The 25,393-nt window shown below is 43.6% G+C and overlaps 1 protein-coding gene across 3 annotated transcripts in view; it reads right to left on the reverse strand.

Moving 5' to 3' along the window:
• LOC138521162 (zinc finger protein 510-like) overlaps window positions 1-25,393 on the reverse strand; it is a 392,105-nt gene that overhangs the window by 317,399 nt on the left and 49,313 nt on the right. Inside the window, exon 1 of one of the 3 annotated variants that reach the window (XM_069633750.1) lies at window positions 16,161-16,336. The exons of the other annotated variants lie outside the window; for them this stretch is intronic. Within the exon in view, the coding sequence (XP_069489851.1) occupies window positions 16,161-16,184 (24 nt within the window). The 5' untranslated portion in view covers window positions 16,185-16,336. Of the gene's footprint in view, window positions 1-16,160; window positions 16,337-25,393 lie in introns of those variants that run through there. 3 annotated transcript variants of the gene reach the window in all.

Raw genomic sequence — 25,393 nt, forward strand, 5'->3', positions numbered from 1 at the left:
AGAGGGTCAAACCGTAAACAGGGAAGAGAAATGGGCCAGACTTAATTGAACCACAGATAGAGGGCCTTAGATGAAAAAGGGAAAAGAGAGGTGTCCTAAATTCAGAACGAATGGATTGCGGAGCACACGGAGCATAGGGGGAACAGGGGTGCCTCAAATGTGGGTGTTTTATCACTCATTGCTGCATCTCAAATGTAGGTGTCACTGTGTTCACTGTTGAGTCCCAATTTGGGCATTTCTTGTCACAAGTCGGTTTGGGAATAAGGACAGAAACTTGCGTGGTTTGCAGAATAACAACATTTATTGTGACAAAAAGTCAGTTTGTGCCTGCACCTCTTTGCGGCAATTTTAACACGTAGCAAGAAGTCACAAAAGCCAGTTTTCTTGAAAAATAATTTTTCTTGATTTATTGACTTGTCATTTAGCCCTTGTTGGACGACACGTGTTTCGGCGTGTATCTAGCGCCTTTTTCAAATCTGGGCTGTTTATGTGCATGAAAAGTAAAACAAAACCAAATACAATTTTGAGTGCATTGTTAAGTAACATCCTCTTTAGTTCCTCATTACATAGTACAAATGGTGACTCTCATTATTGCTGTGAACTAATTTGTAAAGGTTCCCCACAACAATAAAACAAAATGAACCTTTGCCATACACCTCGTGCAATTCTCTGTGAATCAATCAAAATAGAAAAAAAAATCTAAAAAGAAGAGATGTAAATAGATTGTATCTGTTACAGAAAGAGGGGGAGGATAAGTAGGACTTATATTATATCCTGTTAACTAACGAATTGAGCCATTTCTTACCCTTTCTTATTTGATTTTAGTTCCCCCTCTGGGAAAAGTCTCTCTTAGTTGATCACAAGACCTGAGTCCTAGGGCTCAATCCCTCCTAAACACAAAATTCGATATGATATTGTCAATCTGTATTGATAATTATATAAGGTCCAATGTTCAACACTCACGTACTGAGTCCCTCAATTCTATGTTAATGTTTGTATTGAAACCATAGTTATTCATTCATATATTATCTTTCATTATTTGTCCAAAGTCACTCATAGAATTCCCTCCGTCACCTTATTGTATATTTCGTATTATCCTTGTGGTTCTAAGGCTTAGTTCTGTTTGCCCACATCATCTACAAAAAGTTCTGTGTGCTACAGTAACATGGTGCTTCTCCCCACTACTATGGGAGAGATAAACATACTGGGCACGCGTGTTTACAACATTTGCCTCTTGCGCGAATTCGTTTAACCAAATACTAATTCATTCGCACGGTTAAGAGCTTGCGTGCTTATTCACGGGGGGCTTCCCACCCAGAATAAGGGCTTACCTGAAAATTATAATGCTCGTGTCTCACGCGTCGGGGGTCCCATTTTACCTGGAGTTGACTCCTTGTTAATATGGAGCCTATTTCCTCCAGTCCCTCTTTGCTCTCCATGCGCGTTCCTTAGCGGCCATCTTTTGGGATGCCTGCCTATATTTTACTATACGGCACGTTCAACATACCTCTAATTTCCCGTGATAGTTACATGTTTAGTATCAGTATGTTTAACTAATGTTAGTTTACTAAAAGGCAGTGTTATTTGGTTTACAATTTCAATGTCCCGTTTATTTTAAAGAAGGGGGACTTCTCGTTTTAAACTTGCCCTGCGCAAAACCACCTCCACGTTGGGTGTAGAAGATTCTGGTTATAGTAGTCCCTTGACTGTTACGATATTTTAATTTCTTTTCAATCGTTACATTCTAAATGGCTGTTTAATTATTCGTTGTTTAATATTCCCCAATTAGGACCTCTGAATGAGCCAGGACTTTTGAATAATTCTTAAGTGATTTATATGTATGAACATCTTTTTTGTCTTATTTGTTTCAAAGGTCAATTGTTATACATTCATTGTGAGTGAGCCCTGATTCTAGATAATATTTCAAAAATCTGAGAGAGTATGTATTCGTAGTAAGACAATTGTCGTTTGTTGGTCAAAAATATCTCTAGGAGTTAGACTCTCACAGTGATAGTTAAAACAATTACAATGACAAAAACACCTTTTTGAAAAGTCTCTAAAACTGGTTTCCAATCTCCATTCCATTTCATTCAGAGAAAATGTACCATTTCATTGTCCGAATGTAACCCTTTTTCCACCGTTTTGAAACGGCAGATTAATCTGGCTTCTTCCTGCCGTAAGCCTAGTTCTTGGTTTCCTCCTCGTTTTCCCATCTTTATTCTTTTCAGACCAACAAACCTTATATCTTGTTTGTTCTGCATTTGGTGATGATTTTGCCAATGTAGGGAAAACGGGAGGTTCTTATTTTGGCTTCCAATAGCCGAAATGTGTTCCCTGATTCTGGTTCTCAACTCGCGAATGGTACTGCCAATGTATATCATATTGCAAACACATATCACTGCATAAATGACATATTTGGATCTACAGTTGATTTGCTCTTTGATCCCTATTTTCACACCATCTTGGTTTACAAAAACATCTGTTTCTGGTACAGCATAGTGACACATCGAACAGAAGCCACATTTTCTGAAACCTGACTGCGGTTGATGTAGCCATGCCTCTGGTCTTATTTCTTCTCCTTTTTCCGGCAAAAATGATGGACTTAGCATGCTTTTCAGAATTTTAGCCTTCCTGTTTACTATTGTTGGGTGATCTTGTATATATTCACATGTATGCGGGTCCAACTTTAATAAGTACCAATTCCTCTTTAGGACTCTCTTGATTTCTTTGTTATTTGCGCAATACGCAGTAATAAAGTGAATCGTGCTGTCTTGTTGTACTTCTTTGATATTTTGAGACAATGTTAATTGTCTGGTCATGCTTTTGGCTTTTTTCTTTGCATTTGCGATTGATTTTTTTGGGTATCCTCTGACTGTAAATCTATCTGATAGCAGTTGGCACTCTCTCTCAAAATGTGATGATTCAGTACAGTTTCGTCTAGCTCTAATGAACTCGCCTTTAGGAATATTCTAAATAACTGGTTTATGGTGGCAACTGGTTGCATAAAGTGTCGAGTTAACTTCTGTTTCTTTTCTGAACGTTTTAGTATGTAGTTTATCCCCGGATACATAGATGGTTAGATCCAAAAAGTTAATTTCTGACCGACTACTGTGCCCAATGAACTCTAAGCCAAATTGGTTCCCATTTACGTGATGTAATAGGGTCTCTAATTCTTCTGGTGTTCCATTCCAAATAATCAGAACATCAATGTATCTCAACCACTTGATTATCTTGTTTTGTAAATCTTGTAATTGGTATATAAATAAATCTTCAAACATTCCCATCACGATGTTTGCGAGGGCCGGGGCGTATTTAACACCCATTGCAACCCCACGAATTTGGCGGAAAAATTGATTATCAAAGATGAAGATGTTATTCTCCAAGGTTGCCATGAGCATTTGTTTAAGCATGCATGCATAATTAAAGTAAGAGGCAGATCTGTTCTTGAAAGTATAGTCAATTGCATCTAGTGCCAGTTTGTGTTCAATGGATGTGTACAAGGTTTTCACATCCCAAGTCGCCAACAAGTAGGTGTCTTGCCACTGGATTTCTTCTACAATTCTTATGACAGCTGTAGTGTCTTTTAAATATGCCTTGATTTTGATTACTTCAGGTCTTATCACATTGTCAATATATTGCGCCAAAGGTTCCATCGCCCATCCTATGCCACTTACTATTGGCCTCCCTTCTGGGATAGTCTCATAGTTCTTGTGCACTTTTGGCAGAAAGTATATGGTTGGGATGGTTGGTTTGGTTACGCGTAAGTGCACTTTCTCCTCACCTGATATTAGTCCTTGGCGATGCCAGGCATCTATGTAGCTTGTCAATTCTTGTGTTATTTTCAGTATAGGATTGGCTGTTAGTTTTTCGTAGCAGTTAGGATTCTCTAGGTGGTTCATAGCCATCTTAATGTAATCCACTCTATTCATTACTATGATGTTGCCACCTTTGTCTGCTTCTTTAATGACCAAGTCTTTATTCAATTGTAGCCTTCGTATCACTTTTATTTCTTTTTCCGTAAGGTTTCTGGGAGGGCTTTTCCTTCTTGTTTTGGATTTTACTCTCAAATGGTACAAATCTTGTGTCACGGCTTTGTAAAACGCGTCCACCATGTTGTCCGCTGATAGCTGTGGCGTGAACTTAGATTTAGATTTCAATTAATTGCTGGATAAACTGGTTGGTTGTATTTGTAACTCCTGAATTGTTTGATGCATTGGGTAGTCACCCGGTTCTTGTAGAGATCTTAATAAGTGAATATTACTCAGGTCTTCAATGGTTATATCACTTATGGTTGTGGTTTGTAATGCTGTTTTTCTTTTTTCAACTTGCGTTGCAAAAAACTTTTTTAATTTTAGTTTCCGAACAAATTTGAAAAGATCCACATGTATTTCAATAGGTTCGAAATCGGTTGTTGGGGCAAATGATAAACCTTTATTTAGTACACTAATTTCATCTTCTGTTAGTGTTTGATTTGATATGTTCATCACCAGGTTATTTATTTCAGTTTTTTTGCTGCTTATCTCGATGCTGCTCGAGTTAGGCGTCGATATGCGTCTAGGCCGTCTTGGTTTTCTTGGGTCGCGAAAGTACAGCTTAAGATATCTCTACACACAAAAAAGTTCCTCTACCTCATAACCATAACAACATTTATTGAACTGTCCAACGTATCCCCAGGGCTGGATGATGATCATAATGCCCCGGGAAAATGGCCCCATGAAAAGAAAAGGGGCGTGGCCCATGCCTGTCCCCCTCCTGGTCTTCAACCAACTGTTGACACTTTTGGAGGCCACCTGTTATACCCAGGTAAGGTCTGGAGGATGAACGGTAGACAAGTCCCAATAACACAGTTTCTCCCGCCCCAACCACCCGGGAGACCGACTGTCCTGAGTCATGGGACCGCCGGGAGGAAGCGGGCGTGCAGCCTAAAGTAACTCTGCGGTACTACATAGCAGTTCAACCCTCAACTCAGGCTTGTGATTGACGTCGCCCGGCAGCGCAATGAAACAGCACTTCTCTTGTCCATGGCTCGGCCCTCAATGCAGGCTGGTCACAGACAGCGCTGGGCGGCGCAACTAAACCTTCCATCTCCATCACCAAGACCACACGAAATGTCCAGCCTCTTCCTCCACTTCCTGTATCAAGAGAAAAGGGCCCATTAGTCCCTCCTTCCTCCCTGATTCCACACTGTGGCCATCAGTCATTCCCCTTGTCACTCCTCACCTCAGCCAGCTTCCCCCTCTATCGCTCCTGTGCTCTGTGCCGCCTTCGCCCCATCAGGGTCTAACTCACTCTCCCTATTTTGTCCGGACCTCCTCTCCAATGCGTGGTGCTCCTGGCAGCTCCTCCTTTGTGAGTTAGCGCCCCCTGTTGCTTCTTCACATACATATATTGGAGGTACCTCACATTTAGGTGTTTTATCATTTGCTGCTGTGTCTGAGATCTCAATGTAACAGTTCATCCCATATGAAGGACAGGGGAGTAGGACAGACCGGAGTGGAGTGCAGAGAAGAAGAAGAAAGCCGTCCGAATGGGAGGAAGACTTGGGTGTCCCTATCCCTACAGAGGGTCAAATGGGAAACAGGTGAGAGGGGTGGGTCCGGCCTAATTGGACCACAGATAGAGAGCCTTAGAGGAATAAATGTGGAGAGAGGCATCCAGATCCCGCAACTGATGGACCACGAGGCACAGGAAACGCACCCCCGCCCCGGCGGAACGGGTGGGAGTGGTGGTTGCTGCGCACTTGGGTGGGCGAAGAGCAAAGGGATGTGTATTTTTGGCAAGATGACAATTGTATCGGGTAAAATCCACTTGAATTGAAAGGGATGTGGGCAGCACTTAGTCTGAACACTGGGCGTGGAAAGGTACTGCCACTGAATAGTTAATTGAGGTCCCACTCGTCTGCACTCAACATAGGAGTGGTAAGCGTAACTCTCCAGAATAAACAACAGGGGAAGGTACACCGGCCGCAGTCACACCAAACAGTGTGGGCTAGGACAGGGCATCGCCACTAACCAACCCTACTAAAAAACACTCACCCTTCCGCATAAGTCTCTCAAACTCTGAACTAAACACAACCGCATCTCAACAAAACAACAAACCACACGCACTTGACTAAAATGCAACAACGAAACAAACTACATGTAGCCTCCCACAACGGCACATGATGGCTACCAACCGTAAAATACACCTACACTCAGCGAACAGTGTAAACCGAATTGAAGCTGCCAACAGCGCATCACAGCTCTTTTGCTCTTTCTCCAACTCAGTCCTACTAACTTAACCCCTTACCCTCAAGATCCACCAGAGCGCCAATGGACCAACCAGGTGGTGACAGTGTGCGATATAAGAACCTTTAACATAACATAACACAACCTCCATGGACCCTTCCAAGGTAAAAGCTGTTCTACAATGGAAATGGCCTACTACTGTCAAAGAAGTGCAAAGGTTTTTGGGATTCTCCAATTTCTACATAATATTCATATCCAACTTTTTCAATTAGAATCCAACCCTTTACCAATCTGCTAAAGAAAGAAAATAAAGAAATATGAATGGAACCATACAGTACAAGCAGCATTTCACGACCTAAAACAGGCCTTTATGCCTGCTCCCATTCTTAACTAACCCGATCAAGATCGACCATCTGTGTTGGAAACGGATGCTTCCAACACTGCTATAGGTCCTGCATTAAAACAAAAAGGCATGACGATAGCCTAGAGTATCCTGTTGCTTATCTCTTTGAAACCCTAACGACATCCGAGGTAAACTATACAGTACTAGAAAAAGAGCTACTGGCTTTCAAAAGGAGCGTGCAAAGAATGGCAACATTTATTGTTGGGTTCACCCTTTCAGATTAAAGTTAGAAGCGATCATCGCAGTTTGAAGATTCTTCAACAAATGGAGTGCCAAAATAGCCAGCAAGCTAGAATTTTTTTCCACTACGATATTTGCTTTACTTTCATTCCTGGTAATGAAAATATACAGGCAGATGCTTTATCCCATTCTGAGACTGGTCGTTTGGATATATTCCCTCATGCATCCTTTTCGTGCCTAATTTTATCAGACTCGTTAAACAACACAGTCAAGAACACCTTTATTCTCGACAAGAAATAATACAATTATACTAATAGCAATATGATCAAGATCTTCTTTTCATGGATAAGAAATTGTTTCTTTGTACAGCGGAATTGCAAGAGCAATTCTTATCGATGTGCCATGACACCAAATCAGCAGGCCAGCAAAGGATTTGCACCACACAGAACTTGATCAATAGACACTTTTGGTGGTCTTCTGTATGAAAGGATGTACATGACTATGTAGCCGCCTGCTCTATTTGTCTGCAAACAAAAGTTCCCCACCATCATCCATTTGGTTATCTGGTAAAACAACAATTACTAACACAAGCTTGGCAACATACCGCCACATATTTTATAGTTGAATTACCTCCTTCCTTCAAAAATACCACAATCATGTTTACTATTGACTCTCTGACAAAGATGGCACATTTTTTACCCACGCCTCAAATTCCCACAGCGTTACAAATGGCGAAGTAATTTTATTAACAATGTTTTCGTTTACATAGTCTTCCCACCAAGATAATATCGGACAGAGGAACTCATTATACCTCTGTTTTTTGGGCTCAATGATGCAAGATTGTATTTGTATTTTATATAGCGCTTTAATCAAAAGCGCTGCACATATTTAAAAACAAGACAGTACAAAATGGTGATAAATAGTACATGTCAAACATCAAATCTTGTAGCAAGCAATCAGAGGCAATGAAGAGGATGTGTTTTCAGAGATAGACGAATGAGAATAAACATTGATAGAACAGAGAGAGAGTGGGAGAGTGTTCCTATGTAAGGGGGCAAGAAGCTGAAAAGATCAGAAACGGGCGCATGGAGGACGGGGAACAACAGCCTAAAGAGATAAGAAAATCAGAGAGGACGAGAAGGAGTGTAGAAAGATATGAGTGCAGCAAGATAGGTGCTATCCCATAAAGAGATTTAAAGACTAAGCAAAGAAAATGAAATTTGAGTTGGGAGTGAAAGGGTCCCCAGCCAAGCGAGGCAAGTGATGAGGAAACAGTCTCGATATGAGAGAAGACAGAATAGACGAACAGAAGAATTATAGATTGATTTTAAAGGAGCAGGATGAGTGTTAGGGAGACCAAAGAGAGTGGTGCAACAGTAGAATACTCGAGAGAAAATTAGGGAGGAAATAAGAAGTTCTAGGAGATTCTAGGAATACATAGAGCCCTGTCTTGTGGTTATCATCCCCATACCAACGGGCAAACGGAGAGGGTAAACCAGTCACTAGAGCAATATTTGAGATGTATTGTGACCGCAGCACAAGATAACTGGAGTGATCTTCGTCCATTCGCTGAATTTGCATACAATAACTCTATGCACACACCCCTCAGTGCCAGACCTTTTATTTGCACCTATGCCTACCATCCTGTATGTTTGCTGTGAGAAACCCAGGGGTATTTTCACTTGTAATCCCCTAGAATCCTCTATTCAGGTGGCATGGTGAGGGCCATTGCTCTTGGATCCCCAACCCTGGGGGTGGACAAGCGAGGGAGGATCACCTGGGTAGGGGAATCCGGGGCTGTGATCATGGGGATAGCCCATGTGAGATGCGGTATCCCAACACGACAATAGTAGAGGAGGAAGAAGTCGCTGAAGGCTTTATGGGATATGCAGGCCCCATTGTCCCTGATCCAAGAGAGCCGGGAATACTGTATTAGAACAAAAGCCGACAGGGAAATGTGTCAGAGGAAACAACAATATGACTTTAAACCCAACACCTATTTATCTCCTCACATTTCAGACCCAAGAGATTGGGGGGGGCATCAAGATCAGTGCCTCTATGACAGGATTTCAGGGGTAGGTGGATATCTACCAAAGCGGGGAGTAACCCGATTGTATGAAAACAGGGCTAGGGGAGCCCCTTCTATTCACTGTCAATCTCCTAATAATATTTCAAAATTTAGAAATGGTTTTCAATCCTAAACCATTTCCCCCTCCCCATTTCCAACTACTACTGGGAAGACGACGAGGCAACCGAGATTAGAGAGGATTACCTGCATGAAACACCTTGAGAAACAAAAGGAAAACTGCCACCTACTACCATTAGGTTGCCCCATTAATAGGGTCAGACAGGGTCATGCATTTCACAATGACTACTCACACCTGACTCCACTTGTCTCTTGTTTGAAGTATGAAAGGTGTGGTTTTGCACAATCAACAGAGAGATGTGAATCCTGCAGGAAGCCGAGAAGCCAAGGAGCAGGGAGCCGAGACACTGGCCCGATGCTTGTGAGGGGCTGCAGCGTGGCTAGGGAGCCATGTCTCCAGGGAGTCGGACTGAGGCAGCCAGTGTCCTGGTGGCAGCATGTGAAGGAATGCTTCAATCCTTCGGACATGGGCCGGTCCCAGGGGGTCTGAGGCACAGGTGGGGAGACCCTGACCTCGATCCTATACGCCCTGAGAGGACCACTCGCCAGTGCAACGCTACCCGGTGAGTTTCAAAGGTAAAATGATATGTTAATTTTATTTATATCGCGCTCGCATACAAGTGTTTACTTGTAAAGTAAAGGTAAAGCGAGAGAAACTCAGGTGTGTGCGGCTAGCTGGAGCAGGAAGGGAGAAAAGACAGAATTTGTAGGCGGCACAAAGCAGAAAGCTAGAAAGATAGTGGGAAGTAAAAGAAAGGCGAGAGAGAGGCGCTCAGAGAGCAGACAGGAAGAAAAAGGTTTGAAGATAAATGACAATGGTGCGAGTGACCTGAAAGTAAAGGAAAGGCAAAAGTGATCACCAGAAAGCAAAATGAAGTAAACAAGGGGGCGAGTGACCCGAAAGTGAAATGAAGGTGCAAGTGAGCACCGGTGAACGAAACAAGTGTGCAAGAGGCACGGAAAACAAAAGACAGGTGCAAGGGTTCATGAAGGCAATGAAATGAATGGGCAAGAGGCACATTGAAGAGCAAGTCAACCCAAAGGGAAGGTGTCAGGGGCATGGCGAGCTGAGCGAAAAGCAAGAAGGTGCAAGTGTGCACAACAAAGTGGAAAATAACCAAGGGGTGCAGGAAGCACCTGGAAGAGGAAAGGATAGAAGAAAAGCAAATAAAGGAAATACACAGAGGGGCCAAAGATCAGAGAGGTCGCGCTTAGGAGGAGCCAAGAACCCAGCGTTTTCGAAAGTCTCTGATATTACCCCATGCGAAGGTTGTGTGTGAAAAAAACTGTCAATAGTAGAAAGGCACATCCTGACAAGTTGAACGTTTTGTTTGAAATGAAGAGGCCTAAGGTTGGGGACGGCAATCCTGAGAGGCTTAAGAGAAACAGTGTTCTTAAACTGAACTTGTGTTTGAAACTGAAGCAGCCTGAGTTTAGGGAAGGGAACCCTAAGAGGCCTAACAGAGGTGAACTTGTGTTTGGTGAAACAAGGAGGCATACGCTTGGGGAAGGGAACCCTGAGAAGCCTGGAAGAAACCTGGGTTGTATTTTTGTTTGACTTGTCATTCAGAAGGATTGAAGCTTAGAGAAGGGAATCCCCAGGAACTAAAGGCATTGGGAATTGTTGAAGAAGCCATGAACAACTTCTTTTTGATTGTGCTGAACTTTAATTATACTAAACAAGCCACACCTGGTGAGAAGACCATCTAAAATCAGCCTTGGTATACATTTCTTTTTGAATCACTATTCTTCCTTTAAAGAGACTTCCTACCACATTTTTATCAGAGAGTGAGGGCAAGCATAGGTTTAGACACAAACAGATTTTGGTTTTGGACTTTCAGACATCAATGGCACCTTAGAAGCATCAATTGAGGGAACTCTCTCTTTAAGGTTAGGGCCAATTAGGTATTAGACCAACCCCAGCATTGTAGAAAATAAAGGTTATGAAACTATAACACTTGATACTGTGTATCTCTATATACCATGCCTGTCTCACACTGCCTACTGTCCTTCCTGGCATTCAAAAGATTCGGTCAGTAGAGGCTCTCATTACCGACATTTAAAAAAGGCCATGCATCTGCCCTTGCTGCTCTTCAGGATTCCCATTCTGAAACAAAATATTTTGCAGATTTAAAAAGAAACAAAGAACCATCCTACAACGGAGATAAAGTCTGGTTGTCCTTGCAGTTTTTACCCAAATGTGTCATACCATCCAAATTATCTCCTCGTAAATTCAGCCACTTTCAGGTTGAAAAGACTCTAGGACCTGTGGCTTACCGACTTAAAATTACCCGCTTGCTGGGCACGAATACATGCAGTTTTTCATTTCTCACAGCTAAAATTCCTCAAACCAGTTTGCTTCAAAAAAGTAAAACTAAGGGGTGCCCCCTCCTGTGGTTACAGAACAAGGACCTGAATTTGAAGTTACGGCTATTTGTAATTCTTGCTATTTCTGAGGCTTCTTACAATATTTAATAGATTAGAAAGATTACAGGCCATCAGATCGCTCTTAGGAATCTGCCTTAGCAGTACGTGCTCAATGGTCTTAAAAAGATTTCCAGGGTTTGAGTCTATGAAAACTGAACCTCTTCCCCCAAAGGGGGGGCATACTGTCAGGAAAAGGACTACACCCTGGTCCTTATAGCGTAAGGGGAAGAAACACTAAGGAGCAAGAGACACAGTACTTCCAAGATGGCGCTTAGCAGCTCCATTGTTCAGAACTGAAAGCTTCATGCTAGTGTTCCCCCAAGATGGCGTCCAAGCAGAAGCTACTGGTACTTACAAACTGGAGACCAACAGCGCCAGATAAAAGACAACCATGCGGGTAACGAGGCGTCACTTCTATTCTAGTAGGCATTGACATTCCCTGATTCTTCTCTGTTTCCTTCATTTTTCGTTTCTGTCCACCCGGTAGTCTCTTTTCCGACTACACCTCTGTTTCCTGGTGGCTTCATTTTGTTTGATCTCTCCCCGCCCACTCTTCCGCCCCACCCCTGAGTTCCTGGCATTTCATACCAATCACTTCCTTGCTGCTTCTCTTCACTGCATACGGTGTATGCTCTGTTCCACTTGCAAGCAGACTATGCATCTTCTCTGCACAGTGCACTCAAGCTGAAAAGAGTTTTTTATACGCCAGAAGGTCTTTTCCCTTAGCTACATCCCGCGAATCACTCGAGGTTCTGTTATCCAGACCAATCCAGACCCTCGATTGTTGTCTGGGATTTAGCCATTTGCATCCATTACCGTATCCAGACACAAGGTCAGTGCTTGCATACATACCTGATAGTATCCCACTGCTCCCTTCTTCCCCTAGCAACAGTCCTGGTCACCCCTGTACCTTTGGGGTCCTTTCTGGATAGTCTTTGGTCGGTTTTGGAGGCTTTCTGCTTCTGTTTTGGGCTTCTACACTCTACTCCCCCTTGAACTGTGTGGTATGGCAGCTCTGGAGCATGTGGTCGCCCTGGTACCCCGAGGGAAGGTTAGGCTCTCTGTCCGGTTCTTTTGAAAAGGGATTCTCCTGGGCACCTCCTCCCCCCGCAGTCCTCAGCACTTACCCTGCATGCAAAGGTTACCCCTCCTTCAGACAGAGCCTCCAGTCCAAAGTTTCTTCTCCTGCAGGAACACTTACCTGATTCTTGCTCCTCCAAGGAGGGCTTGTCTCATACTTCCTGAAGCGGTCGTCCCTTTTATACTGGCTCTGGCCAATAGGACTTGGGAAAACACCAGACCATTCAACATGTTTCCTATAGGTAATCTTTATGCCTCTGCACATCCTCCTCATCTCAGTACTGATTGTGTGGACGCCTGGTGAACCAGTTGGATTCTTCCTCGTCTCAGTACTGATCCTGAAGACTCCTAGTGAGTCAGTTGAACCCTTCCTCGTCCCAGTACTTTTAAAAAGGGAACTGAGCTCTCAACCCTACCAACATACATAGGGGACTCTGGTACAGAGGTGAAGTTGGTAATGTTTTATCAGAATCCTGCTTTCCCCCGGGATAGTTATCATTGTTTTCATGAAAGGGGGCTTCCCCTAGTGAAAAAGGGACCACATCCACAGATTCATCACAAGTTATCGCTTGGGATAATGATTCTTCCTCAACTTATAGCCCTCAGCTTCGCCTCAGGCCATAACTTGGTGGCGGGTCACTATCCCGAAATAATGACGTCTCACTCTGTCTGTAAGGCTATAATAAAGATCCTCTGCCAGTACGAATCACATTAGAACACCTGTGATAAAAAACAAAATGTCACTGGTATAGTTGCATCTTCCACAGATCCCATTATGCCAAGTAGGCACAGTAAGGCAAGATCCCATTATGCCAAATGAGCAAAGAAAGGCCAGATTTCCTCTTTCCCAGGTAGTGGCTGTGTGGCTAGATCAAGCAGGTCTGCTCAGACAGGCCTGGTTCCATTACGGGCAGTTAGAACACCATGACCAGTACCGTATAGCACCCAAGTATGTATTGGTCCAAGAGGTGTAAGGGTCAGAGTTCTGTGTACCTGCTCGCCTGTTTAACAAAGCCGGGTATGTTCTCAGGCTGTGCTTCTGTGGGGACTGGCTATTGGTGCTGGCAGAGAAGGTATCATGCAGGAATCTTCTGCACCGTTACAGATGCACCTAATGCCACTAAAGGTCCAGGGATTCTCCTTGCTTGCTGCCTGGTCATGCTTCTCACTGCATTTCAGCCCTAAGCCCCTGATACATCCGCAGAATTGATACATCCGCAAAATAGGAAAACAGCCTCCCTCAACTCCTACTTGCAGTCCCCGAAGACAGCTTTGCTCTGATATTATTTCTCTCCTGGAGTTCATCCCGCCCTCCTCATGCGCCAAACGCCATCATTTGGGCTCAGTCCAGATCAGGATGTGTTTCCCCCATTTCTGTCAACGCCGTTCCATACTCTCTAGCCACTTCGTGAGAGCAAGTGTGCCCTCAGGCGCCTTGTTTTCCAGAGAAAAATGCGCACCCACTCGCTGATTGGCTATGGTATCATGGATAGAAAGAGTTGTTCATGTATAAAAATGGTCACCACTTGTTCTTTCTATTAATTCTTTCCATGGTATTTTTGATGTTTGTCCATGCTGTGTCTGTGAATCATGGTAATTATGTCCATGGCCACTGTCCATCTAACAGGGGCGTACAAGGACAGACACCAGTTGTTCATTTTCATATAACTGGTCCGATAGCACAGCGAGTAGAGCGCTTGCTTTAACATCTGTGCAGAGCCTGCTAACGCAGGTTGAAATTCTTTCAGGGCCAATCTCAGCCTTTTATTCTTCCGAGGTCGATAAACGCACACCACACACCGTGGGTAATAATAACCAGCGCTCAGATACCTGAGGGTTGATAACACTAAATAAATGCTAAATTATTATTATTATTATACGTGGTCATTCTTGATTGCATTGAACCTTGAGCATGGTTTGCCCATGATCCAGGGTTGGATATTTGAGGTCACTCGTCTCTTTTATTTTTACTAGAGGGGCTTTAGTGTTTGGGAGGAAAGCGTTTAGATCTTTTAACAATACATTTCTATTAAGGCTTTTCTTTCCTCCCCTCAAAGGAATGTCAACTCAGAAGCACAACCATTCTAAAATTTTAATTAATTTTAGCCAAACCTTTTCCCTCCATCCCCTAAAAATCTAGTTAATGTAAAATATTGTTTAGCACAATCACTGGGAAATGTGAGCCAGTTGCACAAATATTATACAGTCCAAGAAAGGACAGGGGCCTCTGATACCAGGGGAGGGGACAGTACACACTGTTCCCTCGGCTGAATCAATTTCGATACCCATAACCTTTGCACAGTTACAGTGGGATATGCTTTTGTTCTGACATGAATGAAAACATTTTTGCAATAGTTCATAGTACACATATAAATGTTTCTTTCCATCTACAGCCTGTGAAATGTTTTCACTTTACAATGTATTAAAGTCATCCCAACATTGATAGTGTACTTCAAAGCTGTGAACCCTCACTAAGCAGAAGCGTGACGTGGAACAGGATAGTCTGAGCTGTCCAGAAAAGTTTGTTTTGTAGAGATCTGCTTTCCCAGCGATTGTTTGAAAAGGATACTCTGGTATTGGTGAGCACCATGCTTTTCCATTCATAGTTCATGAATCCTGGAGCTCTGTCCCAGTGTGTGTCCCAATGTCACCTTCGCTCATTTTCCATGAGTCCTCTTGTTCTGTCCCCCAATAGCCTATTAGTCACCAAGCTCTATACCATCATAGGGCCTCAATGTAAGTCAGCTGGTCCGGTAATGAAGTGCTAGTATTGATGTATACCAGCACTTTATTGAACCCACTGACTACAAGTTTACTGGTGGGCACCTGTGTTACGTCCAGCTGTTAGGTGGAGGTATGACAGTCACCCTTACTGGCAAAAAAAGCAGTTATCACTGGCACCGGTAATGATGGCAAGTCCCCACATGGAGTCCTGTAGGACTCCATGAATGGAGATTAACACTGGCACTCGTCAGGACAGAGTGCTGGAAACGGTACTAACATTTGCCGATATCCTAGTGGATCTACCACCAGGATACCGGTAGCCTTAGAATGAAGCCCAAAGTCCACCAACTCTGCGCTCATTGTGCGCTCTCCGTGGAGAATCCATGATTCCTCTGCTTTCTTCACATTACTCCACTTTATTTCTAATAAAGTGTACTCACACTAGTGTCTTGCGCCCCTCTCCCCATGTCTTGTCGCTCCTCTGCCTTTTATGCTCTTTCCCAATGCTCTTTGTATGTTTTGGTGTTGACAGCGTCATTCGTATAACGTTTTAATCGCCTCTGTCGAAATACTTGTAACGCAATTGTTATTTTGATTAACAAAACGACATTTTAAAAAAGACATCTTTTAAAGCAACATCTGAATCTTTGTAGAGCCAAGACACCCATGGTGTCAGCCTACACACTCCATCTTTCACGTGTGTTAAGCTCTAGATACATTATATAAAATGAGACACCTGCATGGCCATAATTTTAAAAGGCTGCACACTTGCAACTCATAACTACTTTGTGGAAACTCTAATATCGGACATATATGTGCTCCCACCTTCCTCTTCCCTCCCTCGCCTACTCCTCCTCGTTTCCTGGTGCTCTTTAGATACTGTTTTTGTATGGAGCGCCTTTCAAAACACCAAATAAATAGTCCACCATCACATAGTTGGAAAGGATTCAACCCAAATAAAGAAATTACTCACCTTTGTTGGCTCCTGCCAGGTCATTTTCCTCTGGTTATCTAGTTGTAATTGGCTATTTCACGTTAATTATGCGTTCCTAAACTTTTAAATTGGCAGGGAGTAAGTGTTGCTCCGAGGACCCCCGGTCACAAACATAGCAATGAATAGAAGGTGGAATATAAAATGTTCAGTAAAATGGGGTCGGAAGGGCGGTGTCAGCCTGCTTTATTTTTCATAATTCAGAATATGCCCAGACTATGAGACACTAATCCTTAGAGCGTGCCCAGAGTAAGCATGTCCACAGCCTGTTTCTAATGTCCTGAGAAATACACTCAAAGTCCACTAAACAAAACTGAATAACGATGATAGCTGCAAAATCCAGAGCGTCCTGTTTCTCAGCCTGTGCATGGAAGAAAAAAAAAAAGAAAAAGAAAAAGTAATGGACCGAACAGTTAGAAAACAGGGATAGACGGACCGCTCAAGAACTGGGTCTTCTTTCTGCGCGTGCGCATTCGGAAGGGGTGTTCTTCCTTCCACAATATTGAGGCTTCCGGATCTGTGATCTCAACGATATTAAGTATTCTGAGGGTTGGGGCTTCCAGAGAGCGGGGAACTAGGGCACCCAAGACACTGAGACGTACTTATGTTTCAGGACTGCTCGTGCACTCGGGTGTGCCAGCAGGACACCCCTTTTATTGGTACTTTGCTTCCAACCTTAGCGGGACCTCACCACACTCCTCCTTCTCCATAAATTTAAAATGACATCTATGAAGACTTAACTTTTGAAAACTGTCCCAAACATCACCCCTGCTTTCACTTTTACCCATGCTTCCGGATACCACCCATCATCATTTTCAGGGACCTTCTCTTGCATGGGGTCCCAGTATCACATGTTTTGAAGAAACATCCGTTTCTGATGACTTCATCATAGCTGGTAGATGCTGTTATCATGGATACTTTGGACGAGGCTCATAAGTCGATAATTTTCCTTCTGGATGCCAAGATCTCACCAGCACTGTGTCTCCCAGAGACAAGTCATAATCCAGTAGACCTCTACAGAGGTTCTCACTCTCATTTCTCTCCCTCCTGTCATCAAGCACTCTCTGATTGTCAATCTCCCATGGAACTCGCAGGCCCACATCTGGTAGCAACCTACTGGGGCATCTCTTTAACAAGGTTTCTGCCGGCGGTACACCTGTCAAACAATGTGGCGTCGTTGGATATTCCTGCAAAAACTGATACAATGCTGTCTTCAGACACTGACCATGTCCATTAGCAATCCTGAAAACTTTATTTAATGTTCTCATGAACCCCTCAGCCAGACTGGAGCTATCCTATGCTTGATCTCGCATTTCTGCATGAAGTTGGCAAAACCTTGCCCTTGAAAAGGCGGCCCATTATCGGAGCAAACTTCACATGGAAAGCCATGCGATACGAATATCTTTTCCAAGACTGGCACAATGTCCACCAATTTAGTCGAGGCCACAAACCCAACCTCTGGGTGTCTTGACCATTGATCTATCAGTACCAAAAAGTGGGTGTCCCTGCTCGTGGACCCAAAATCCATGTGCACGGTTTCCCACGGATGACAACTCTGAGACATGGCCTCAATACACAGTTCACGTACAGGCACTGAGGCATGGCACCAGATGCAGTTCTTTACAAAGACATCCACTCAGTCTTCTAAATCCGAAACCACACCTTCATCCGTAGGACCGATTTGGTCTTTGCTGAGCCCTGATGATCCTGGTGAGCTAACGCAATCACCTGCGAGATTAGTGTGGAAGGGACCACCACCTTTGGCCCCCTCGTAGCAGACCATCTTCCATGAATATGAGCTCACTTCTGACTCTCCAGAGCTGCACCACTGACATGCAGGCTGGCGGCGTGCGCTTCTCGAGACCCATCAGTGCCCACAGGAATCATCTGCGCGCGCAACCTCTCCTGCTACAACTACGCTGATGAATTATCCTAAGAATCTCCACGATAAGGACCAACCCACGTCTCGACCTTGAAGATTGTCTCTGGGATATTGACCAATGGATGACAAGTAACCATCTCCTTTTGAACCCTGAGGAAACTGAAATCATGGTGTGTGCAATACTGCCCTTCTCCCACAACCGCTCCCGTGGCAACCTTCCCTTGGCCCCCCTCCCTCTTGCCCCTTCCCCTCCCCCTCCCTCCAACTTAGTCAAAAACCTAGGCTGCACTATGGACTCAGGCCTATCCCTCTCCCGCCAGATCAATAATGTTTCAAAATGCTGTCACTACCTACCACCTCAAACTTCTTAGATGCATTTTTCCCTACCTCTACTATCCCAACAGACTTGCCGCAGTTATGTCTATTGATATGTCAAGACTGGACTACGCCAACTCCTTATACCTGAGAGCACCGGCATACCAACTAAACAAACTCCAAAGAGCCCAAACCGCTGCCGCCAAACTTCTCACCCTGGGACACAGAGACCACGTCTCAACCGCTCTCCGAACCCGCCACTGGCTCTCAGTCGGACAAAGGGCCACCTTCAAGACCCTATGCATTATCCACCGAGCAGTGCACAAGACCGGCCCAAGGTGCCTACAAGAGAAGATAATACCCTGCCTCCCATCTCGCACCATAAGATCAAGCTCTGCCCTTTTTCTAGTGATTCCAAACTCTAACTCTGTCAGGATCGGAGCATCTGCCTTCTCAAACTTGGCACCAAATCTGTGGCACTCACTCACCCCACATATTCGACACACCCTTGAATACATGGCCTTCCACAACGCTCTAAAAACTTGTCCGTTTCCAGAATACCGACTAAGACCATCTAAGGCTGCTGAGACCCTGCAACCAAATGACAAATGCTCAAAGGAGATCCCAAGCAATGACAACACTGAATGCGCCCATTTAGTCACAAATAAGCTTACTCTGAACGGAGCACTCGCAAACGCCCACTTGGAATCCGGAAATCATGTTCAATCAAAATCTCCACTCAGACACTGACCTCTCCTATTACTATGCTCACTCTATACTATACACCAACACGCAATTAGCGTGCAGCTAAACCCCTCGATCAAATCGGCCTAGCTGCTCACATACGAACAATACTTCATGAACACCCAACATTCTGGTAAAACGCAGCTATACCCCCCGAAAATTAGTCTAGCTGCACACATAAGCATACTACACAGGGCTAACGCAGCCAGAACCAAGTCCAGTCTTGGTTTCGATCCTCCAGACTGCACACATTCAACTGATATCAAAATACCACCACACCTAATGCTAGGATGCAGCTACCAGCAAGCAATTGCATCAGCTGTGCACATAATCGTGCACACAAGCACCCTATGACATCTTACTGTCTCGACTGACCTGGACTGCGGTCCCCGAGGGCGTTCAACCTACCGGCGCTTTGAGGTCATACCAATGATACATAGAGCGCTATATAAATGCCAAATAACATAACATAACTTTCAGTCCCCTTTCGTCAGTACATCCTCCAGCAAATGGAAACACTCGTCAGATTCCAAGGCTTCTGACAGTTCTTGCACGGACAGAGTTAGGGGTGGTGGCCTCTGTGAGGAGATGGACAAACTCTTCTGTTTCAATATCTTCCAGGTCTTGCGTACATTCTTGTTGCGGGTGAGAGGAGGCGATTAGGTATTATCAGAGCCAGGGTAATAAGTCAGGCAGATCTCATGCTCCAACGGCACCAGCATCCACTTTTCAATCCTCGGTGGCTGAAATAACTCCACCTCAGAAGAGACCCCAAAAAGGAGTCTCCTATAGAGGTTCCCGGTGTGCTGTAAATGTTGTGATATACCTTGATACTGGGTGTAGGACGAGCTGATGGTATCCTGACATTAAGTCCAGTTTTGAAAAGAATATAGTGCCTTGCAAGTCTGCGATGATGTGGTCTATTGTCTGCACAATACGTCTCTCTCTCTCTCTCTCTCTCTCTCTCTCTCTTAATGGCCTTGTTAGGGTGACGCCTATCAACACAGATGCAAATTGAGTCCGGCTGCTAAGGTAAGCAACCATAATCGGGGAAACTCAAGGGGTGGCCCCATCCACAGGTTCTATGATGTCCAGTTGGGCAAGGTGGTCGAGTTCTTTTTCCACTTGCTCCCTCAGATAGAATGGGATTCGATGTTTCAAAGCTACCGGTTGTATTGACTCATCTATGTGTAACCATATAGGCTCCACTTTAGGTTTTCCAATGCCAGTGAACGCATCTGAGAACTCTGTCATTAGTGATTGGACATTGTGAGAAACCGGAGGGTATTCTTCAAAGCAGACCTTGAGAATCCCTTATTCAGGTGGCCAGGGAAGGGCTGGTGCTCTAAGATCCCAATCCTCGGAGTGGACGAGACTGCAAGGATCACCTGGGTAGGGGAGCTCCGGGGTTGTGCTACCAGTGAGAGGCGGTATTATGCCGGGGAAGAAGGGGAGGAGGACGAGATCCCCGAGACCTTTGTATGCTGTACCACATATGCCTCCCTTCCTCCCAATAAAACTCTTGCCCAGATCCAAGGAGCCCTCCGTATATGACAAATCCCTTAGAAACCCAAGCACTACTGCATGCCGAAACTAGCTCCCAGAAGCCCCATTTTCCTGTGTCCCAGTCCTCCATGTCCCTCTTTTACCAAACTCCCAATCTGTTGTGACAAAACACTACGCTTCTCATGATCTCCCCTATTCAATTCACAAACCCTACACAGCTCACCTTTCCAAGTTAACCAACCACCGCCTTCCTTATGACACCTTTTCCCCATTCTACCCCATAGGATATCTAGAAACTCTACCCACCCCCCTTTTCCAATACAACCACTTTTCTATACCCTAACAAACAACGGACTAACACCAGAGCCGTTTACCTGACATGTCCCAAATCAAGGGTCAGGCAGAGTCAGGCAATTGACAATTACACACACATGGCGGCCCTTTCACTTCCCCATAGGGATTAAAGGAAGAGCCCGAAAGCACACTTTGAGCAAGGCCAAAAGCATGAGGAAGCAGCTATTCCAGACCGGCAGTTCAAACGGAGGAGAAAGGCGGCGAAACCTGAGAGGATGACTGGGAGGGAATTGCCCTTGCCCTTTTCAACTCAGCCCGCAAAACCTCTGAAAGAAGAATCATAAAACCTGGAAGTCCATCTGGCGTATAGTGTGACATGTGTCAACAATACACAGGGCCCTCCCGCGCTAATAGCCAAAGCGGGGAGAAGCGCTTGCCACTGTGGTGCCGTCCTTGACTTCCGAGAAAAGAAACTCCAACAGTTCAGCACAGCCGGTGAGTCGGAGTGAACTGATAGCAAACCAGACTGTGTTGAGCCGAATGTTGCGAACAGCAACAATGTATGAACTTGTGAACAAAGAACTTGTGTGGGTTAAAGTTTGAAAGAAAGTCCACTGAAGGACCAGCTGCAGAGTGGTCAGGCGCAATGTCGGCGCTCACTCAGAGGACTCTGGCTGCTCCCCTTTGTTGAAACTACAAGTATCAGGAGACCCTTGGCAAGGCCAGTGTGAGGAGCCAGAGGGGTCATACATGGGTCGGGTCAAACCCCTTGTACAATCGAAAGTCTCTGATGCATTGACAAGAAGGAGAATAAAGCGAAGCCTGCCCGGGGGCTGAGATCCAGACTTGGGTAAAAGGAAGAACCTAAGGGATCTAAAGGAACTGTCTTGTGAATTGTGGCAAGTGTGAAACCGATGCAGGGATGCCAAGAGAAAGCTAGGAGAAGGGAACCCCCCGCTTTCTAATAAGGTTGTGAAATTGTGAACTAAGGCAAGTGTGAACCCAACAGAGGGATGCCAAGCGATAGCTAGGGGAAGTAATGGCTATCTGAACCCGATGGAGGGATGCAAGGGGAAAGCTAACGAGAGTGAATCCCGCATTGCGAGAACGCAAAGTGAACTGTGTATTTGGCAAACGTGTACCCAGTTGAGGGATGCCTGCGAATTTGGGTGAAGCATAATACACCCGTTAACATTGTGTCGACAAGAGTGAACCCGGCTGAGGTTTGTCCACAGTGAATGGTTGTTTAAAAAGCCATTGGGGGTCATTATGAGTTTGGAGGTAGCCGTGGCGCTATTAGCGCCATGGCTGCCTCCAAACCCGGGTCTGGGTCCGGTCTGACAGAATGGAGACTTACCGGGTCATTCCGACCTTGGAGGACCCGGTAAATCCCCATTCTGTAGACCATTCCCCATTAGAGCCCCCATAGGGCTCAATGGGAATGGGGAAGGCGCTAATTACGGGCCCGCAAATAGCGGGTCTGTTATTAGCGCCCTGGTCCCTTAGCGGGTCCCGCAAAGGACGTGTGGTCAGACCACACATTTAATGTTCAATTGTGATAATTGTATGAACATTGTTTGTAAAAGATCTTCTGAACTATATACAAATTCAGTGAAAAAAAAACTTTGTTAAAGGGACGTTATGGTTCCAAGTAAAACTGAAAAACCCTTGAAATTCGCCAGTTATGGTAAGATAAGCAACCATTACTTGCGCCACCACCGTGCACTGCTAAGCCTAACAACCAGGACATCAAAGATGACATCACAAATGTCATTGATGACATCACTGATGACATCACATGTCTGACGCCCCCTTTTTTCCTTTCCTGACATATCTAGGCCACATGATTTTCTTCAGTAACAGTCAGGAACTAAAAATTGTAAATGTACTATATTTGTAGACTTATCCTTCAAGTATGTTCTTACAATAATTCCCTTATGGTCCAGTCATATCATATGAAACATATACATAGGGGAAGACACAATCTTGAAAGACAGCAATCCTTTTGTGCATTAAAATTATCAGCAGTTATCAGCACTTTCTGATAGTTTTGATGTTTTTTATTACTGTACTTTCCCTGTATATGCTCATATTTTTATATGTTGTACTCACACTATTTTCCTTAGGGTCCAGACACATCATGTGATATATATAGATAGGGTAAGTAACAGCTTTGAAACAGAGCAATCATTTCTCTGCATAAAGGTAATCAGTTAGGTGATGAACACTTTCTGCTACTAATGCTGTTTTTTTTCTTACTTCAATTCCCTTGTATATATTCATATGTGTATGTGGTGTTGACTCTTTGTGATTTGTCTATAATAATGCAATTATGTAGTAAGTGGGTTTTATTACCTACTTATCACAAGTTTCACTGTACGCAAAACTCTAATATGAAAACAGTTATCATTTCACTATTCAACATGGCAAGCTTGTGAATTTTGCACCTCCATCATGTATGCTGCACACAATGCCTATGTTTCTACATGAGTACCTTAGTATACTGGATTGAAGTAATAATAGAATGCTATTTATATCAATGCATAGCTTAATGCACTGATTAGCACTTGGTATTTATTCCAATAATCTTTGACACTTTTTTTATTAACATTACACTAAGAATCCCCTGTACAGACTTTTCATGAAAGGTAAATGCACATGTGATGTCATCAGTGATGTCATCAATGACATTTGTGATGTCATCTTTGATGTCCTGGGTGTTAGGCTTAGCAGTGCACGGTGGTGGCGCGAGTTATGGTTGCTTATGGTTGCTTAGCTTACCATAACTGGTGAATTTCAAGGGTTTTTCGGTTTTACTTGGAACCATAACGTCACTTTAAGAAAGTTTTTTCACTGAATTTCATAGGTTTTTAGTAGCACAACTTAACAATAATAACTTTGACTTTATGTACATGTAATATGGAACATACTGAAACCCTTCTACTGAATTTGATGTCCGCAAACTTTTTTGATGTCCGCCGACATGTTCGGAAAACAGTACCACTACCTAAAAACTCTGGGAGGGGATGTTTAATTGTTATATCATAACATAGTAACATTTGAAAAATTCACAAAGCAGCACACATACATATTATATGTAGTAATACATAAGAAATGTAACCCATATATGTAACACACTAACCATTCATTTAAATACAATATGTTCTAAAATGGAATATACCAAAAGAAGATAAATTGGCTTCCAACAAAATTACCTCACAGACACTCCACAACTAAGAGCAAGACCAGACCTACAGAGTAATCAGAACCTAGCGTACCTGAAATAGTAAGTGTACTTCATTTTACTCATATTTATAAACTTTCTGTATTAGATAAAAAAAATATATTATCTTTTTTTTTCCTCACAGAAATGTCTAGTACTCTGGAATGGCTAGAGGAGCATTTCCCACATGAGGAAATGTCAGAAGATAGTGAAACTAATGGTACACACTTTATAATATAAACCATTTAATTATTATTATTTTATATACATTTAACATATATATATATGTTTTTTTGTACAGAGCATACCAAAATAGAAAATACCTCTGAAGAAACTGTTACGGATAACACTCTTGACAGCATAAAAGAAAAAATGGATATATTGTTGACCAATTTTAATAATTTTAAAACTTTTGTTGAGGAGCATTTTAAAACAAAAACCTCATATCATTGTCCCACATGTACTTGTCCCCCCTCACCATATCCCAGTCAATTATCCCCAAACCCTCTCCATAACCCAAAACGTTTTGATGAGACTTCCATCCCTTCTTCACCCGATACCAATCATGTTGAAACCCCCAATTCTCCTGTTTTTGTTTCCGTTTCTGCCTCACCTTCTCTGTCATGAATTGTTAATATATGTTAAATAAAGTTACATTTTTATATTGTGTTGTAATTAGTTTCAGTTTTGTTTAAAAAAAAAACAATTTAGGTGTCCGCGGACAGCGCGGTTGTTCTGAAATGTTCGTAAATGAAAATGGAGGTATCCTGAAGAACACTATACCTGTGCGTACTGTTCTCTAGCAAGTTGAAACTGTTCTAAGAACACACGCGGTGTCCTGAAATATTCGTAAATAAACGAAAATGGAGGTGTCCTGAGGACGCTTTGTCTGGCCGTATCGTTCGCAAGGAAGTTAAACTGTTCTAAGAACAAACGGTTGTCCGTAACTGTTCGTTTGACGTGTGACTTACTTTTAATTACTTCGGGACCCGAACAGTGTCCGTAGAACATCAACGCGCATACGCAAACCAATGTCCATGCATTTGGTGTCCTGCGGACAGCCGCTTCCTTCGCGAACATATTTGCGAAGCGATCATGTGACCTCGCCCATGCTGATCGCGTGTTCTGAATGCAGACACTGTTCATGTCCCCGAACAATTTAAAAGTACATTTTCAAGTAATCCACAATATTTCTCAAAAAAACTCACCATAGCACAAGTCCCACATACTAATCCTGAGTTTCTACATACT

This window comes from Ambystoma mexicanum, chromosome 13 (genome assembly GCF_040938575.1).
Source record: "Ambystoma mexicanum isolate Mex_15411 chromosome 13, UKY_AmexF1_1, whole genome shotgun sequence".
Classification (NCBI taxonomy): domain Eukaryota; kingdom Metazoa; phylum Chordata; class Amphibia; order Caudata; family Ambystomatidae; genus Ambystoma; species Ambystoma mexicanum.